The following is a 19,177-nucleotide window of genomic DNA, read 5'->3' as shown; positions in this document are numbered from 1 at the left end:
ACCTTCTGGTTTGGAAGCAAGGCTGTTTGATTACTCACATATGCTCCACAGAGACACTCTTAAGTGTTTTACTGAATCTTTTAACTAGTGCTTGTAGAGTAATAGCAACTTCTGAATATCAAGAAAAAAGACCAAAAAATATATTATAGGAGCCTCTGCATTTGAGTCACCACACTCAGCGGGTGAGTCGGATCACAGATGATCCCAAACACGCTGTCCTCACATCTTTTGTGTGGTGGAGGAAAGTCAGTCCTTCTTCTTCTGGTTTGGCTGAGAAATATTGTATTTATATTGTAATTTTTTTTAAGTATCTGAAATGTGACATTCAGCGATTGTTCATTCTTGGATTACGCTGATCTCAAACCTCGGGCACACCAGGCTTTCCCTGACTCACAGGAAGCGTGTTTACCACCCCACATTGTGATGGAAACCTGCAAATCTGCAGGTTCAAATGGTGCTCAAGAGTCGTCCCTGTACGAGCTTCCCATCCAATCCATCAATACACAAACCCAGGAAAAACCTTTCAACAAGCATGTTAAAAATGTAAAATTTCAAGCATTGTTTTATGAAGAAAAACTGATTTAAATAAATGAAATAAAAGTTGTTTGCATTTAGGTGACATCAAAAGTGGCATAAATTTAAACAAAAAACAAAAAAACATCTTTACATGACAGATTCAAAGTAAAACCCATGCTTTCTGAAATTTTAATTTTTAAGAGAAATGGATTTTTCAACAAATAACTTGTTTTATGTTTTTCCACGAGACTCCTTCAACATTCCTCTGAACTGTGGATACAGAACAAAATGAAGTATCAGTCATGAAAATGTTCCTTAAATTCAGTTTGATTAAATTGATTTTTCACTATGCTGCATTTCAACTAAACACTTTTTGGTAGCGTCTCCAACACTACGTTAGCTGAGGATATCTTTACCTGGATATTATAATTATTATTATTATTGTACCTGAAAAGGCAAATCCTCTCAATCAAAAATGCTTCCCTTCCAGTTTGTTCTAGGTTTTAACAATAAGCGGCATTCCTAAAACTATACACACATTTGAATTTTGACACGTATTTATGATTACTAACTTATTTTTTATTAGTAAAATAAGGTAGAAGCAGGCCAAAAATGTAATAATAATAATAATAAAAAAAAAAGACTATCACAGGAATAAACCAAAAACAAAAATCAAATAAGATTATTTGAAGGGTGACAACTTATTTGTATTTCAACACTATTTTATTACAGAAGAGTAGCTATTGCCATTTGCTTCTCAGTGTTGTGTATATATTTTTACATTCAATAATCACTGATTTTTTTTTCTTTTCTGATGTAAAAAAGACAAAAAGAGTAATGTGAGTACTGCAGGCCAAAGCTGCATGACGACATGTGTCCAGTCACATGGTCAAGCAGCATCTGTGTGGAACAACCTGAACATACATGGGCATATTTTCAGAAACCATGGAGCAGTGGCTAAATGACACGTTTGTCCCGAACTTCTGACTTCGAAACTTCCTTTAAAAAAAAAAAAACAACCTGAATGGGCTCTCTGGTACAACTGCATTGTTCATAGCCAGAGGCTCACCAGACCCATGGACATGAGACATTTATCTTAGATTATTAAACAGTAGTTCATTTGCTAGCGTGATCCTCGTGCAGGATGCTACAGTGGAAATAATCTATGAAATATATGTTCATTTCTACTCTCTGTCGAATGAATTCCATTTTTTGATACACATCGCTACACGAAGAACTCAACATGGGCTCAAAACAAAAACAATTCATTAAGTTTAGAAATGTTTACTCTGATTCCCCTTTTCCTATTTGTCTGTATTTTATCGATGTTTGGGATGGATCCAAAAGCAATAAATGATATGACACAGTAATTTGTTGTTCTTCTGTGCTAGTACTTAACCACGTACTTAACCATTTATTAATATAGGGTAAGTGCATTTAGGGAGTCTTATTCACCCAGATGACTGAATATCAAATATGTGCTTTTTTAATTGTACTGTGGAGAGTCTATAGATTTTGTTTTCCATAGAAATAGACCATGTTATTAGCTGTTAGTCAGTATGGGTGCGGGGGGGGGGGGGGGGGTGAAAATAACTGAGCACTCCACGAATGACTGAAGGAGAACTTAGAAAAAGAGACTGAGATTCATTCTCCCACATGCTCCAGACTATAAACCTGCCTAATCAGATGAACACATCTATCCAGAAGCAGTCTATTCCCTGCAGAGTTTGCACTGTGGGAATATGACATGCCAAAACACCTCCCCTGTTTTTTGTTTTAGGTTTTTTTTTTTAAAAAGAAACAAACATCAAAGGAGCAACTAACGTGACTACGCCAGTAGGTTTACACGCTGCCCGACTCTGTCCAATAAAGTGCACTCTTTGTCCTGGGAAACGACGGAGACGTTAGACAGGAAGAGGAAAGGGGCGGGGCCTGAAAAGAGGGCGGAGTCTGTGGTAGGGACGGCTGCTGTGGCAGCGCTCTCTCACGTCTGTCAGTAGACGTAGCCTTCGCTGTACGGGTGTGGGTGGCAGTAGGCGCCCTCCTGGACGTACGCCACGCTCTCATCGAAGTGCGACAGTGGAACCGTATCCTCCTCATTGATCTGCCTCTCCATGTCCGTCTTCAGCACGGGTCGCTGGTTGTCAGGGAACGCCATGGAGAACAAGGCCTCTGGGTCGCAGACGAACTTGTACACGTATCTCTCCCCTGCCACCTTAAGAGCACAGCCAGGCCAAACACAACACAGCCACGGTGAGACGAACGGGGACACATGAGCAGGTCTTATAAAGGCTGCGCAGGAACTGTTAGCAATGTCTCCTCTGTTACCTTCTGCATAATGCCTTTCTCATAGTAGTAGCGCAGCGATCGGCTGAGTTTGTCGTAGTTCATGGCGGGACGATTCTTCTGGATGCCCCAGCGACGTGCCACCTTTGGGAAAAACACATTAGTTTAAAAACCCTTAAACCCTAACCCCTAACCCCTACGCCCTAACCCATGCAGATCTGAAAACCCTGAATCAGTCATTAATTCCCTGCCACGTATGATCAGAGTCGATTGCTGAGTAGCCGCCGGCGAGGCCACACAGGTACCGGTTCAGTTTGTGAAAGACAAACCAGAGCTCCGATCTGTTGCTCGTGTCCAGCTGAGCGGGATGTGTTCATTAGGAAGAGCGGGGTGTGGCAGATGTTGCAGCACCTGCACGCGCGACCCCCCACCCGCGGCCCCCTCCCTTTTCAAATCTCCCTCCCGCTACTCGCCCAGAGCTCTGCGCAGTCGGCCCATTACCTGCCACGCCTGCTCATTCCCGGACTACACCTGCCCGGCCAGACCCTGCCACACTCAGTCACCTGATGGCATGAATGGCCCCCTGTCCCCTACAGCTGCCCAATGGACACATGCCAGCTTCCTTCATACACACTATACACACATGACCACACACACACACACTCATATACACACACGACCACACACACACGGCTTGTGCTTTTGAGAGGGCCGCAAGGTGAAATATTTAGCGCTCGGCCCTTGGTTGGCAAGTCTTTTTGGACAGACTACTGTGTAAAAACAAGGTCTGACCTCCCCTTCTGCCCACCCAAACAGCCCACAAAGCACAAGATCAGACTGAACACTGAAAGAGTGGTGCTTTGACCAGGGACTGAAATACCTTGAACTGGCCAAACTGGGCTTGGTTTAAATTTGGAATAAAGATTGAACTAATGGAGTAACAGCGTTCTGAAGAAACACATTTTGGTAGTGCTGCAAGGCAGTCTGATTTTTGTATACAGTCTGACTATACAGTAGTCTGATTACTGTAAAAGGGTTTGTCTACTGTCTACTGTACACAGTGTGACTATGGTATGCAGCCTGACTGTGATATACAGTCTGATTATGGTATACAGTCTGACTGTGATATACAGTCTGATTATGGTATGCAGCCTGACTGTGATATACAGTCTGATTATGGTATACAGACTGACTGCATATGCAGTCACACTAAAGTACCCCATGTAATCCCAATGCTGTTCACAGGTATTAACGAGTAACATATTTTAAGCTCATTGTTTATAGCACGATTTTTTAAATAAAAAATTAATCCTTAATAAACGCTGTAAGAAAGAAAGAAAGAAAGACAGAGAGAGAGAGAGAGAGAGAGAGAGCGAGAGAGAGAGAGCTGGTACCTCCTCAGGCTCAATGAGTTTGAACTCCATTCCCCGGCCCGTCCAGGCGATGAAGTGGGAGTTGGAGGGATCATCCAACAGAGCCACCAGGAACTGCCAGAGCTGCAGTGAGCCACGCCTTTGGTAGGTGGGACCCTCACGGTAAAGCCCCGCCTCCTGCTTTATGTCCCCTAAAGGCCATGAAACAGCTGATCGGGTCAGTCCTTTATTTCTGGTTCCAGATGGGGTGTTTTCTACATCAGCGCACCACATGGGTAAATTTAAAAATAACCAGATGCTAGGGTACTTTGGCAGGAGTCTTTCTGAGGAAAGGAAATTAACTCAATAGACATATTTAATGATTTAACCATTTTTGTTTTCATATTACGGATGGAAAACAATACCATGTAATGCTACATCTTTGTGTTATTCTGTTATGCTACACTCCCCTAAAGTGCAATTTTGATTGATGAGGGTTTTTTTTTAAATCTGTATAACATATATCAGAATTTCAGATCAAAAAAGCCTTCTTCTTCTACTCTTTTTGATTTGTTGACTCTCCTATGTCATATGTTTCATGGATTATGTAAAGTAACCTTAGTAATAATAATAATTATTATTATTATTATTATTTTTTTTTTTTGTCAAAAGTGTTTTTTACTGCAAAAGCTGCTTGATGTGAGTTATTGTGTAAAATACATCTAATAATATGTCTATAGATAATAATATAATGATATATAATATAATAATATATGTCTATAGATAATAATATGATGATATATAATATAATAATATATAATATAATAATATATGTCTATAGATAACAATATAATCATATAGAATATAATAACATATGTCTATAGATAAATCTATAGTATTTAAAATAAAACTCACCTTCAGCCTTTTCTGGAACCACACAAGTGTCATCATAGAAGTGCCGAGCAACTTTTTCGAACATGCAACCTGTGGCAAAGAGACCATTCGCAGCATTTAAATCAACACACACAGACATCCACCAATGTCACTTTTAGAGATTACATCATCTGGAAGTACAGCCCACCTTCAGTCCTGTTTCCAGGGGCCAGATAAGCCTCTTGTCTCAGGTAAACAGAGTGGCAGCTAGGCACTTCTGAGGGATGTGGGAAAGAGGACAGGAAAGAGTTGGCCTGCCATCCCCAGTAACCTCTGGGCTCCTCATTACATAATCAGCCATGCCAAAATGAACATTTACCAATAAATGACTGTGAACACTCAATTGAAAAGGAGACCTAAACAAATTAACAGAAGCATTGTGTGATGGATAAAGCTGCATATGTTTGACACTTAGATCTTTCATTTTGTTAGCTCTGGTCGTGATTCGATCAAAGCTGAGCAGCAGTTCCTAAGTGAATGCTCAATAAAATGGCTAACCCGGTTCATTTGGGCCTATAAACATCTTTCAAGGCCTCATCCGAGTAATGGCCCTGTCGAGGAAATTACCGTTAATTAAATTAGCCACTGCCCTCCCATCCTCTGCACAGCACACAACAAACAAGCTCTTTTATGCGTCAGAGTAAATTCTTCTAAATGACAGGGGAGATCCAAAACATGTCAATGTTCTCTCTCAAAGTGAAATTACAGTGAGATATTATCACTTCGAATTGGAGTATTTATACATGCGAACTGGAACACCGACTGAAAACATTTATACTGTAGTTAAGGTGCAAATTCTAAATAACTTAATACAATAGATAATCGCTACAGAGACAAATCCTTTCTGTAGGTAACATCGTAGGTATACCGCTACTCTAATTCCCAGTTTAGACACACAGTCTAGGTGATCATGTTTGGTCCCCGGGGTACGTGGTCGGAACATGGGAGTAGAGGTGCCTTCGTTCACTCATTCACACAGCCGCTACAGAAAGTCCCGATTCACTCATTCACACAGCCGCTACAGGAAGCAGCTAAGAGCCAGACGGCACATTCCTTCCTGTCAGGCACACTCCAGTGGGCCTCTGTGTTTTATGAATGAACACCAAGCGGCACTTCATTCATGCCAGAGCTGGGCCCACCGCCCGTGGCCCCGCGGGATAGATTAGGGGCCCTTCTCCCCTCTCCAGACAGGCCCTCAGGAAATGAGACCAGATCCCCGTTTTCTAGTAATGCACTAATTCTATCAGCAAATCCATTGCTCACACAGCCACTGTCTGCCTTTAGAAGCCCAGGGCTTACCGGAACAGTCTCAGACTCCTTCCTGTCATAGCAGAGAAGAGGTTACCATGAGGCTGTGGAGACCTTATTAGCAATTTTGGGCTGGCTGTTCGTGCTAAACCTGTGCAAGTTATCTGCACCTAATTTGTCTGTGTGCACACCGAAACAACGTTTTGAATTCATGGTTCGGATTAAAACGTATTTGTGTCCTAAACAAAGACTCTTTAAAGTATACTCTATACAAAAATAAAAAATAAAAAATCAGTAAAAAAGAACAAGTATCAATATTTATTCAGTCTTCAAAAACAGACTGAAGACATCTATTTGTGTAATATTTAAATGAGCTCAGATCCTGCGCCTATGATATTTCATACTACTGAAACTCAGTTAGCACTTGTTTGGTATTGTTTTTTATTGCACTTATCGTTGTCTGAGATAGATCTTATACTTATTTTGCACTTCTTCTAGGTATCAGCTTTGATTCCTGCATTTCAGCACATATCCAGTTAAGTGGTATCATGACTTCTAACCTGGTGTACTGGCTAGGGTACATTCTATGAGTAGATGCCAAGGCACTTTTGTAAGTCACTCCGGATAAGAGCGTCTACCAAATGCCGAAAATGTAAAGTTCATCTTCTTTAACGAACATTTTTGTAGATTAATGTAATCTTCCTCTGAACTATACAGAGCAATTATTATTGTCAGGATGAACAAATAACCCCAGCTTTATGTTCTAGTGTTAGGGTTTGTGAGGTTGTGTTTAACGTGCACAACCGCAGCACTTGGTCGGATGCAGCGGACTTGGAGTGGCTCGGCTCACCTGAATCGTAGGTGAAATCCCGTGGCTCTTGTTTGATCATCATAGAGGGGGGGTACGTCTGAGGCAGGGGCGCCCCCACCATGACCGGGTGCTCAAAGAGGGGGTCAGAGTACTCCTGTTTAAACCCTTGAGACTGGAAGGGAATGCTAGGCTCAGACATCTGTCTGTGGTACATGGGTCGGCCGTCGCGTGTCATGGAAGGCGGGGAGGGGAATGAGTGACACGGCTCTGACAACTGACGCCGAAACCTGAACAAAGACATGAGGACATCACTACGGCATGCGGGGCGTGATCTATCAATGTCATGCATGCACTGTTTCAGTTTACTGTCAAATCAGCCTAATCAATTTCATGGTATAGTATAGTATGTTTTATAAAGGTTGTGATTTTTCCACACATGCCATTACCAACAGTTACTATTTAAACACTTTGTACGACACGCATACAGCGTTCATGCTCAAACTCTTTGTGTGTGTGTGTGTGTGTGTGCTCAAACACTAAAATGCATAATACCTGTGGTCCATGGAGTAGGTGGAGTCAGGGAGGGGCTGCAGTGAGACCGAGTGTGGGTACGTCCTGTCGGGTTTGGGGGTGCGGGTGGCACCGGGGGACGCATGCTGGTGGGGAGAGCCGGGCGTGCTGCAGGGTGTCCTGGCTGGGCTGGACACTTTCATTCCTGCCTGTGGAGGCTTCTGCTCATAGGCACTGTGGCGATCGGGGAAGGAGAGCAGTCTGGTTAACCCACCGCCCCTCCTCTAGGACAGCCGAGCCGAGCTTCTAACGGACTCCACGGAAATGCAAGCACTTTTAATCTGTTCTGTGCTACGTGGTTTTGTGGACGGCATTACATTGTTGTGCATGCCAAACATGAAAACTAGAGGTGCCTGTTCTTGTGTTATCCAGGTTACGGGCTCCTTGCTTTGTATTATGATGGAACTTTAATTCTGATATGAATTCTGCTGTGTATGTACTTAGCATGAAATATTAGCTTGGCTGAACGTTCTTTAATTGTCATGCATGCAAGCTGTGTGAAACGAAAGCTGACATTAACACTTAAATGTTAAAAAAATGCAATAATGTCCCATTCAAACTCATTTTAGGATAAGGGACAGATTTCTGTAAGTCTAAGTCTAAATTATTTCAGCTTTCAGCTCTAAAAAAAGAACCAACATAGCTGAACTTGCCCACTTCAGCCTCACTGAAGAGTCATAGAGAAGGTTGCCTGCTTCAGCACAATGTTCATTTGAGTCTAATTTACAACACACAGAGTGAAATTAACGTGGAATGTCACAAATGTATCATCAAATCAACAGAAATATGACTGTAACCAGGCAACCACATTTGACGTAGATGGCTGTTCAAGTGAGGGACTCGCACTCAGCTCAGGTAATAAATTGTGATATTATAACTGCACCTTTTTAATTTTTTCTTTTTTTTTTTCTTCTTTTTTTTTCCAGTTTCAGGTGCACCTGTTGTTTTGTTTCACCTAGCACATTTTTCTAGCAGTCAGTATGGGGGGAGATGAATATGGCACCTTTTCATACTTTCTAAATGTGCAGATTAGTTCAAATATCACACAAATGCAGTGACTCGATCCAACACACAGTTCGGATTTAGAAATGCTTCTGATCAGCAGTGAATGAGGAGCACACAGACCACCCTTCAGTACCCTCAGTGTGAAGTGCAGACGCGGGATGAACGAATTTCCCAAAATTAAAACAACATAAGATTTACTGTTAAAAATATTTAGTAGAAAGTAATTATGATTTTCTGCTTATTTTAAAAACCCTCATTTAAGCGGTTTTACATGCAGATTTTCACTGTATATCATGAACAGTTTAGAGGACTAGTTTGCTTAGAGGAGAAAACATTGTATGCATATGCAGACGCAACAGGCGACATTACTTTGCATGCAGACCAGAGAGTTAGTCAGCCAGGCTGCACTTGCCTCTACCTCTGTGATTGTAGTGGACATCAATCAGGCAAAAGACATCATCAAATCTACAAAACTGGTCTTGAATATTTCAAAGAGCCTTAAAGGAGCACTTGTGATCTTGATGCTAGTTTTCTTCAGGAAAGTAAGACTAAAGTAGATTCTGGTGCCTATTCTGAATGTCATATTTGTGACAGTGTGTGTTTATGCATGCGTATAAGAGTCTGTGTGTTTAGGCATGGATGTGTGTGTGTGTGTGTGTGTGTGTGTGTGTGTGTGTGTGTGTGTGTGTGTGTGTGTGTGTGTGTGTGTGTGTGTGTGTGTGTGTGTGTGTGTGTGGAGCATACCTGATATTATACAGGCACTTCTCTCCATAATGGAGCTTGAAGGGCCTGTCCTGGCTGCAGGCTGAACCCAACTCAGTGCAAGGGCTGTGGGGCTCACGCTTGATCCTCAAATGCAGCCCGTGGAATGCCACTGTGTGTGTGGGGGTGTGGGTGTGGGTGTGGGTGAGAGAGCGAGAGAGAGAGAAATAATGAACCAGTGAAAATGATCAATATTCACTGAAAAAAGAACTTCAGATGCTGAATTTCTCAGCAACTCCCAGTCCAAACCACTGGGAAAACACTTTTAATTGGTTGCTTGTTTATGCACAGAGATACCCGAACATTAGCATGAGAGGCCTGTAACCAGCTGCAGTAAAACAGTCCCATTTATAACCCCAGTGCATCTTTCTCCCTCAAACATGACATCTCCTAGAGTGGGCGTGACCCATTTCCTAAGCGTCCCCTCCATTGGCTGCATGCTGTTATCCCCCAGACAACAACAGCACCATCAATCATGTGGCTGTCTCCCATCAAATCTCTACATCAGTCCTCATGCCTCACATGCCTGGGAAGAGCTAGAAGACTCTGCTAATGAATTTCCTGTGCTCCTGTGAAAAGATCAACACTGTGTCAGTTAGCCTGGCAGGCCAGCTCCTAGTCTGCAGTGTGTTGGGAAATAATACTAAATTTAATTAATGCTATTTTTTACTGAATCTGGCAAAAGTTGGCTTGCTCAAAGAGAACTAATCTAGTCTGTTGAGCTATCAGCCAACCTACATGTCTGTCCATCCATCCATCCATCCATCCATCCATCCATCCATCCATCCATCTATCCATCTATTCACCAGGGCCATCTGGTTTGTATTTGGGCAGCAATACTTTAATTGAGGCTGGAGAGACTGAAAAACCGTGGAAATTTTTTTTTCTTCCTACTACGCCTTGACTGACAGCTGTCTTCACCACAGTGGAAAATTCTGGCTGGTGTTTCTACACCCCCTGGGAGGACTGACCTTTTAAGGACATTGATTGCACGGTCAAAAAGGTACCAGATAAAGACCTCTAACAATGCCGAGCAGAGTAGTACCCGCTAAGTAGCACCTCCATCCTGGTAATTATGATGGGATAATGAGGGAGGAGATGCAAGACTACAGCTGATGACGACGGACTGTAAACTGAACATTCAGCTTCTGTTCCATTAATTATCCATGTGGAGTCTTTTGTCTTATGGCACAACAAAGAAACTTGTGATGAAATAAAAGTACACAATGGGTAAAACTTCATTAAAGAATTAACCATGTCGCCAGTTCTATAACTCACATATCAGTAAAGAATACATTATAAAATGTGTCCTAAAATACTGAATTAGCATGGTGAAAAGGAACAGCAAAAGTCTAAATGTAAAGTGAGAAAAATTCAATAATGTTTTCATAACAATATTTCCAGAGACCTTAAATAATTTTCTAAGGACCAAAACAAGAGCCACTTAGTGTAGGGGAAAAAAAGTCACTATAGATTTTACTCAGAAGAACAAAAGTATACAAATCAATACAAAATATATTTGCTCCTCGGCAGAGATGAAGCCCGTTTTCAGCGGGGGGATGTCACGCGTGTGACTCTTACAAGATTGCAGCAATTACAGATGCATTGATTTCTCTTAATGGATGGCAATACGAAGGACTTGTTCATGGCATTTGCTGGAATTATTCATTTCCTCAAAATCTAGGTGATAGTTTAAAGGACTATAAAGCATAACAAATTTAAAAATAAAAAAAGTATTTATGTATTGTCGCTAAAATTTTGGTAAGCAAAATTTGGTGACGATGTGTGGCATGTTAAATGATCCCAGATACATGCACAGATTTTTAAGTACACCACAAATTCTAAAGTAGTCTATGCATTTTAATATTCATTTATGGTATTTGTTCACCTTGTAAAACAGGGATCTTGCTTACGCAACCAAAGAAGAGCAAACAGAAATGGACAAATGAAGGCTCTGCAAAAAAACAAACTGCAGCTTGTAACGTTATATTTATATTTTTATGTTCATCATCAGTAATGAAAATGGTGTTACCACATTTTCCATTATACGATTCCATGATCGTCCAATGGGCGTTCTCCATTGTTTTTAAGTTTATCCAGGTACAACTGAGGCATTTCTTTACCTTAATTAATTGTCTACACTAAGGGACCGGGATTCAAGTGAAAATTCCAACAGAGTGTGGTGCCAACCGTTAGAAACCAACCATTCTATTTATTTAACGCTGGCTATCCTCAGCCCCAAGCCCGTGGTGCACTGTTTGGCCTCGCCTCTGCTCCCTCCGGCCGTACCTGCTCTAGAGCGGCTTGTTTTGGTGTGTTTTGTGTGGGAGCAGGCATGGCAAGGCGGAGGCGACGGAGGGCCCGTGCCAGGGCGGACCCATATGGGAGGCTGCAGGCTAGGATGCCCACTCAGAAGCCCCACCAGTGCGCCCTCGCCCGCCCGCCCGCCATCTGCCCATCCCTCCACTCCTCCCTGTGCTCATCCCTCGCCCGCACCCCTCCGGGCGCTGAGCCGGCAGAGAGGTGCCGCGGTGCCTGTGCAGAGCGCAACGACTTTTGCAGGAACGTCGTTCTCCGCGCACATCCCACGCGAACACCGCCGCTGTAATGCAGAAACGTACACCTGCACCCGACTCCGCACTTCCGAGGGGCCACACGGTGAGGCAGCGTTTTGTACTTCAGAGAGGCCACACAAGAAATGCTCTGCTCTGTCCGTGCTGTTCTCCCAGACCCCTGAGGAGTCCTCGCTCAGGCTGTGATACGAAGGAACTTTCTGGAGTCTGAGACTTCTCGCCTGAGCGGCAGTCGCCTGCACCGTTTGCTTTCGTTGTTTGTTGGTTTGTTTCAGAGACCTCGTTTAGTCTGTTTTGGCTTCTCTTTAAGACATAAGCTAGCATCACACCCCACTGTGCCACACTCAGTCCATGCCACTTCCGACACTGGCACAGAGTCCACTAACCACTCCGAGCCAAGTCTACTTCCTATGGCCATTTAAAGCACTGCCGGAGCTTGCCACGCCCACCAACATGGAGCTCCACCCACTCAGTTGACTGTGTTCCAACCTCTACCTGACAGAACAATGCTCTGACCACTGACTGAATTTCACTAAATGCTATTAGACTGCCAGTTTATGAATATGCAAATGATTCAGTAAATTTATATTCAATTTCAGTAAAAACAAATAATAATAAATCTCTACAGCCTTGCAAACTGCCTAAAAGCATATTACAAGGCTAATTTGTGTGGTATACTGCATAAAAAGCAGCATAAAAAGATCTACTCACAGTTTTCACTTTGAAAGTCAGGAACAAACTGCTCATCATTGTCCGGAACTTGAGCTGAAACAAGAAACAAGGCAGATGTGAACAGGACATATATGAACTTCTTCCCTCTGTTCTCAAGAACTAACACAGACGTGAACAGGACATATATGAACTTCTTCCGTCTCTTCTCAAGAAGTAACACAGTACATCTGCATTACAGATTTACTTAAAGAAGTTATTTCCTGTAGCTCCAGTGATTTTAACATAAATGACTCAAAAATCTCAAACCTACGCGTGAGCACATTTATTCATTTACGACAAAGGAAATGCAGTTTCTAATTACATCACTAATCTAATTTTGACTTAATTTGCTGGACAGAACAGGACCTTGAGTGTGAAACACATTCCAAATCTCTCTTCCCTGCTCTCACTCTCACTCTCTCTCTCTCTCTCTCTCTCTCTCACTCTCTCTCTCTCTCTCTCTCTCTCTCTCCCCATTCTGGTCTTTCTCTCTAAGATGGTGTAAATGATGTAATGATGTGAGTGAGTCTGAACAAATCGCTGAAGGAGTCTGTTCATTTCAAGAAGCATTTCAGTGCCAAGATGCTCATAACAATAAATCTTCCCACTATGAGTATAACCACTGTGTGTGTGTGTGTGTGTGTGTGTGAGAGAGAGAGAGAGAGAGTGTATGTGTGTTTTGAGGGGAGACAGGGGAATAGACATGTAGATAGAAATCACCCATTGTTCACACTGTCTAATTGGGACACGTCCCCACTGGTGAAAGCACCTGTACCTGCCGTGTGGGCTTCTTTCCAAACCGAGCATGTTCCCCACGTCTCTGCACTCATGCCTAATGCTAAAATAATGAGGCCTTCATACACAGGCCAATTAAACATGTCCATGTTTAAGTGCCACGCATTTCCATTTTGCGCTGCTTGCCGATTCCCACGTGAGGTGAGGTCACGTGAGGCCAATCTCACGCGAAAGCAAGTCAGGCAAATGGTGGTACAAGACCCCCGAGAGCCAGGCTATTAGCACGTTTATCCGGCAGTGCTAAATATAGATTTCCATTTTCACAACAACAGCACCATGTCATGGCATGCACAAATACACTGTACATTCATTTGTTTTTAATGAGTGCAAAAAGTTAATTTGTTGCTTTTTTGTAATGTGCACACACACATAGACACACAATCACACTCACACACACACAAATATACTGCATGGAGCCAGTGGACAGATGACCTATCTTTGTGATACCAGGCCATGTGTTATAGGCTGTTTAAAGAGCAAATAACACTTAACGCGTGCACAGCAACAGTATCGCGTGCACACAATGAGCTCCTTCTGGGCCAGTGCACATTTACATTGCAAAAAGCACATCATGTACTAACTACAGCACCTCTCCTGATAAACTCTCGAAACTCATCTTCTGCAAGAAATGATGGGAGGATAATAAGGAGGAGAGAGAAAGAAAGAAGAACCGATGAATGCCGATGGAGAGGGGAACAGAGAGAGAGGGAGAGATGATGGGGTGAGAGGAAGAGAGATGGAGAGAGGAAGTGGGGAAGAGAGAGACAGGCAGAGAGAGGAAGAACGCGGACTGCGGGCTCTAGTCTCAGCAGGGTGAATGAGTCAGTCTGTGAATGGGACAGCTGATCCAAGGAGCACTCCTGAGGCCTGTGAGATGGACCATCGCCACCATTCACAGAAGCAAAAAAAATCCAGAAAGACAGAGCGAGAGAAGGAAGGTGGTGGAAGGGGGGTGAGCAGACACACCGCAAACACAGAAAGACACACACACACACATCCGAATGGGCCAGCACACGCATGCACAAACGCACACACAGACCCCTCTATCAGCAGTACACCTCCTGTGTGCACCGAGTCCAAGTGACTGACCTGAGATGACAAACTATTTCTACTCACTGAGAGTGGCAGATTTACAGCAGGTTCACAGTTCAACACCTGTTTCCACAGACTTCTAAACGGACACCAGACTTGCCTTAAGTCATGGCAGAAATGGCATTCACATGTCAAATGACCAGCCCAGCACCTCTTTAGTCTCTGGTGTCGGAAATCCAGTCTGTCTCTCATAAGTCTTGGTCTTCTTTCCAATTACCTGAGACGATAAATCTTTGAAATGGTTCCAGTAGGTCTTCGTTTCGGTTCTAATGGACAGGAAGTCGTATATTAAATCTATCTACGATTTGTCTACAAGCTCTGACCACTGTGGCTGACTGATGTAAGATAGACTGAATTGGGTTCGTCGCAGTAATATCCACTACAACGGACGTTTCATTCCCCACCATTTTCCTTCCTGAGACATTAAAATATTTAAACGATGTCTTATTCTTTTAAGGGCCCTGAGGTAGTTCGCTGTAATCAGGTTGGCAGTGAGGACAGTTAAGTATGTTCCGATCTGTTCCTAAGCGTACTTCTCATTCTCAAATCTTCAGCTATATTGCAAGCATTTTTAAATGTATTAAAGAATACATGAAGGTAGTCAAAGGGCATGAAATATTGAGTCTTCTTCTCACCTATGTATGCACCAAGCCATCTTTTAACCCATTTGTTCTTAACGAGAATGTCCGCATGGGCACTTTGAATCTATTACTGTTACTGTGACTTATTCACCAAGAATAATGAAATCAATCATTTAACTGTGCTTAAAAATCAAACTTTATAATCAGATGTGTCCATGACTTCTAAGCTAGACAGAACCTTATAAGTACAAGCTTAATAACGTTTATTTAATTATTCCAACAAAGACAAGTAAGTGAAATTATAAGCAAACAAAACCATAAAGTTAAAGAGCGTAATGTATACCGCTCATTGCGTATAAGGTGTGCATTAAGTGAGATAGAATAGCGCACTTCCGAGAAAATATATCCCAGATGCAAAACACTTGCCCTGCTTTTACAAAATGACTTTGCATAAGTTTAGCGTGACAATCTGATTTGTTTATTTAAAACATGGATATACTATATATATATGCTTGACCCTCCGAGTCAAACTGCAATAATAAAATTATCACTTCTTGCATGTTTTAGTATATTTTACACTACAAAAAACTAAAATAAAATAAATGAAAATACTAGAAGGAATTATTAATGTGCTAGTATTACAAAACAACACATAAACTCACATAAATATACATATAAACAAAAGTTACATATATGGCATAAAATATTATATTCCTACAAATAGAAAACTTGACATAAAAACTTGCATTCTCACAAATGCAAAGTCTAATCCTAGAAGACCCTGTAAATTCCTTAAGGTGTACAGATACACGCCACAAAATTCGAATCCCCCGTCAATTTCTTGAACTGAATACATTCATAAATAGTTTTAAACAATTACTTTCTCTCAATAACGTAAAACATCTTTACATCTATAACAGATGTTTGGGACTCACAAGCCAAAATACACAACAGTTCATTTAGTAAAATATTTTTCTAAAAATCTTTCAGCCACAATTTGACATCAGCAACAGCTACTGCATACAATCAACACTTTCATGCCCAAACGCTTCGCAAGATTTTCAAATCTCAACACTTTAAGAAACCAAACTTTTGAAACACAAGCAACAACAAATATTAAACAACCTGTGAGAAACCATGGGGCAAAATGTCCACCTACGCACACATGTGTCGGGGACACGCGTGAGCCCCAGAAAAGAACTAACCAAGCCATCACTAACCTAAAGGCCGTCGTTGCAAGCAAGGAGGGAAGAAAACGCTCGCGCTTAAGTCCTGAAGCATCCCGTCACGCCACAACCAGCATGTCTTTCCATTAGAAAACAAAATACCAATCAATTCAAAAAAGTTTTAAAAAGGGACCCAGCAGAGGCAGTGGATCAGACAGGAACGCCTCTGAGCAGCATTCAAAACTCGTCCATTTTGCCAAAAATATTTAAAAAAATAAAAATTTAAAATAAACTGACTAAAAATAGAACCAACAGCTGTAGTGGTTTGGAGGGGAAAAAAGTATAAACTGTGTATGTTTTATAAGTGGATGCAAGTGAGAAAGACAGATACCAGTGAGAGCATGTGTATGTGTATGCATGTGTGTGTGCGTGTGAGTGTGAGAGTGAGAGAGAGAGAGAGAGAGAGAGAGAGAGAGAGAGAGAGGGAGAGAGAGAGAGAGAGGTGGTAGCTCGGCTGCCTCAGCGTTTGCCAAGAGCGAGGAAGAGGAGAGTGAGTGTGATCGCAAGTTCGCCTGGTAATTTGTGATGACACTCGGCGTAGAGGCTCCTTGGTCTCCCTCTAGCCTCCTGCTTCTCTGCCTCTCTAATGTATGCATGACACACAAGGTGTCTTCGCCACACACACATTAATTGGACTGCATATTAGGGTTTGTAACTCCAGGCACATTGCCCCCCACCCCCACGTATCTCTCTCCCTCTCGCTTTCTGTCTTCAGACAAAACCCTGCTTGTTGGTCCTCCATAGTTACTTTTGCCAAGGCAATCCCCCCCCCCCCAACACAAACGCTTACCTTCCGCTAGCCAGGTCTCCTGAAGCTGGCTGAGATCTTGAAAAAGCTCTGTGATAAAGGACACACACGGAGTTGGGAAAACAGACAGGTACAAAGCTTCAATTACGACTGCAGCGTTGTGACAATCACTTTCTTCACTTCAGTTTCACTTCAGACTTCAGTTTCACCACTCTGGGTCAACAACACACCTCAGTTTGGACCTGAAAGCTGAAGGAGCGAGTTGAGATGCTTCTTCAGAGACGCCCGGGTCGTAATTGAGATTTTACAGCACTGAGTGCAGGTGGAAACAAGCAAATTGCATTTTGTGAAACGTTAAGAAGCCGTGAAATGAAGATTGCCTTTCTGAGCCAGCTCCCCCAGCTTACCCTCAGTGTCCAAAGCCAGGTCAGAGTTAATGAATTTTCTTTTCTTGTCTTTTGCTGGTCTGATGTTAGACGTCTTTCCCTGTGGATGTAAGACAGGGGAAACAGTCATATTTATCTCATGTGCTTGGGGAGGACAAGCATGTATGTGGGTCTTTACTTTTGATTCAACAAAAGTCTGTTATTGGATGTCTTGGCGTTCGTTCTTTATTTTTTTTATCTTTCATTTTTCGATACAAGCTCAAAATAATCTTAACTCTTAAAACACGTCCGTTTGTATCATGTTACGCTGTTGAATAAAATATAACTTCATTAGCCTACTTCGGATGGCAGTGTCTCACCGCGATTTGTGATCTAGCCATATATAGACCATTAAACTTTCAACCTACTTACATGTGAATTAACGAAAGGCACTTGTTGGTCGTAAAGTGCGTCCATTCTGCAACGTTAGGGCTCTGATTTAATTGATAAGCAATTAGCTGAAGCTCTTCGTTGAGTGCGCCGTCCGATCACCCTTTGAAGTACAGTAAGAGGATGGCTTTAAGCAATTTATTGGAGTAGGAGGGAAAACATGAATGAACCGCTTGAACTTGCAGCGAAGGTGCGCTTTTCACGCGGTCCATTCATAAATACGCACACAAAGGTTTCATTTGGTTTTGAGGGATACCGGCGCAAAACCATACCCTGTTCAGCTCCTTTTAAAAGGCTTAACGGGACCTCCTTGGTTACCGACATGTTATGTAACCGTTTAGCGTAGATTTTAGTAAGATGCCTATCTTATTCATAATCTAGAAATTGTCCTTGCTGACGGAAAGTATCTAACGCAACGGAATGGACTTTTTTTTTTTGGAAAATGCCAGCATTTTGCAAGATAAGAAAAACTAAAATGCACACTCACCCGAGTAAACCGCAATGCATTCGCCGTGCAGTGTATTGCAAAAACTGAGCGGAGAAAAACGCTTAGTCCGTGCCTCAGATCTCAGCTCGTGCGCTCGAGTCAGCACTCGCGCTCCTCACCGCCGGTGGGGCCTCCCTTCAAAGCAGCCGGCGCCGCGCCTCCCATTGGCTGCCGCTGTCCTCCACTGTCCTCCACTGTCCTCCGCTGTCCTCCACCGGCTCCGTTTTCCAGCCGTCAATCATGCGAACGTCTTTCGATTCTTTTTCGGTGTACACTGGCTACAGAAGCATTGCAGGGTAGGAGGGTTTATCACGATTAACTTTGAAATGCTTAAAGAAATTCAGGGTAACGGTGATGACGACGGGTTGTGGGCGCGAAACGATTAAAAAAAAAAGTGATTGTTGACACGCAACAGCAGAAAAAGTGATGTTTCAGTCACATTGAGCATTGTGCGGAACATGCACATGCACATGCACACGCACACGCACAGACACGTACAGAAGGATACAGAGAAGGGGGAAGTTCTAGAAAGAAAAAGAGGAAAAAGTTTATGGTCATGGAAACCGTTTTGCGTCTTCGGTTTCCCTTAGTTTAAGGAACACTGTTGAACAGCTGAAAGTAGAACCGACCTGCAAGGAGAATCCATGCTTAAAGGGCCGTGGAAAG

The 19,177-nt window shown here is 42.6% G+C and overlaps 1 protein-coding gene across 7 annotated transcripts; it reads right to left on the bottom strand.

Moving 5' to 3' along the window:
* Window positions 1-2,401: 2,401 nt before the first annotated feature.
* etv1 (ETS variant transcription factor 1) lies at window positions 2,402-18,894 on the bottom strand. Of its 7 annotated transcripts, none has more exons than XM_027025643.3 (13): window positions 18,512-18,890; window positions 18,007-18,127; window positions 17,617-17,695; window positions 17,252-17,299; window positions 12,768-12,821; window positions 9,466-9,595; window positions 7,699-7,890; window positions 7,186-7,433; window positions 5,236-5,304; window positions 5,070-5,138; window positions 4,197-4,429; window positions 2,845-2,946; window positions 2,402-2,731 (listed from the first exon to the last, which is right to left on the bottom strand). In XM_027025643.3, exons 2-13 carry the CDS (start codon window positions 18,049-18,051, stop codon window positions 2,510-2,512), a joined length of 1,491 nt encoding a protein of 496 aa, XP_026881444.2. In that variant the 5' UTR covers window positions 18,052-18,127; window positions 18,512-18,890; the 3' UTR covers window positions 2,402-2,509. The 7 variants fall into 7 exon arrangements, with proteins under 7 accessions (XP_026881444.2, XP_026881445.2, XP_081556273.1 ...); XM_027025644.3 differs by having other exon boundaries at window positions 4,197-4,366; window positions 18,512-18,883; XM_081700147.1 differs by lacking the exon at window positions 5,236-5,304 and having other exon boundaries at window positions 18,512-18,894.
* Window positions 18,895-19,177: the final 283 nt, after the last annotated feature.

The sequence above is a fragment of the Electrophorus electricus genome, chromosome 17, assembly GCF_041902795.1.
Source record: "Electrophorus electricus isolate QZ-2024a chromosome 17, ASM4190279v1, whole genome shotgun sequence".
Classification (NCBI taxonomy): domain Eukaryota; kingdom Metazoa; phylum Chordata; class Actinopteri; order Gymnotiformes; family Gymnotidae; genus Electrophorus; species Electrophorus electricus.
The sequence above is the reverse complement of the archived record's forward strand: the minus strand, read 5'-3'. Positions and strand labels throughout refer to the sequence as shown.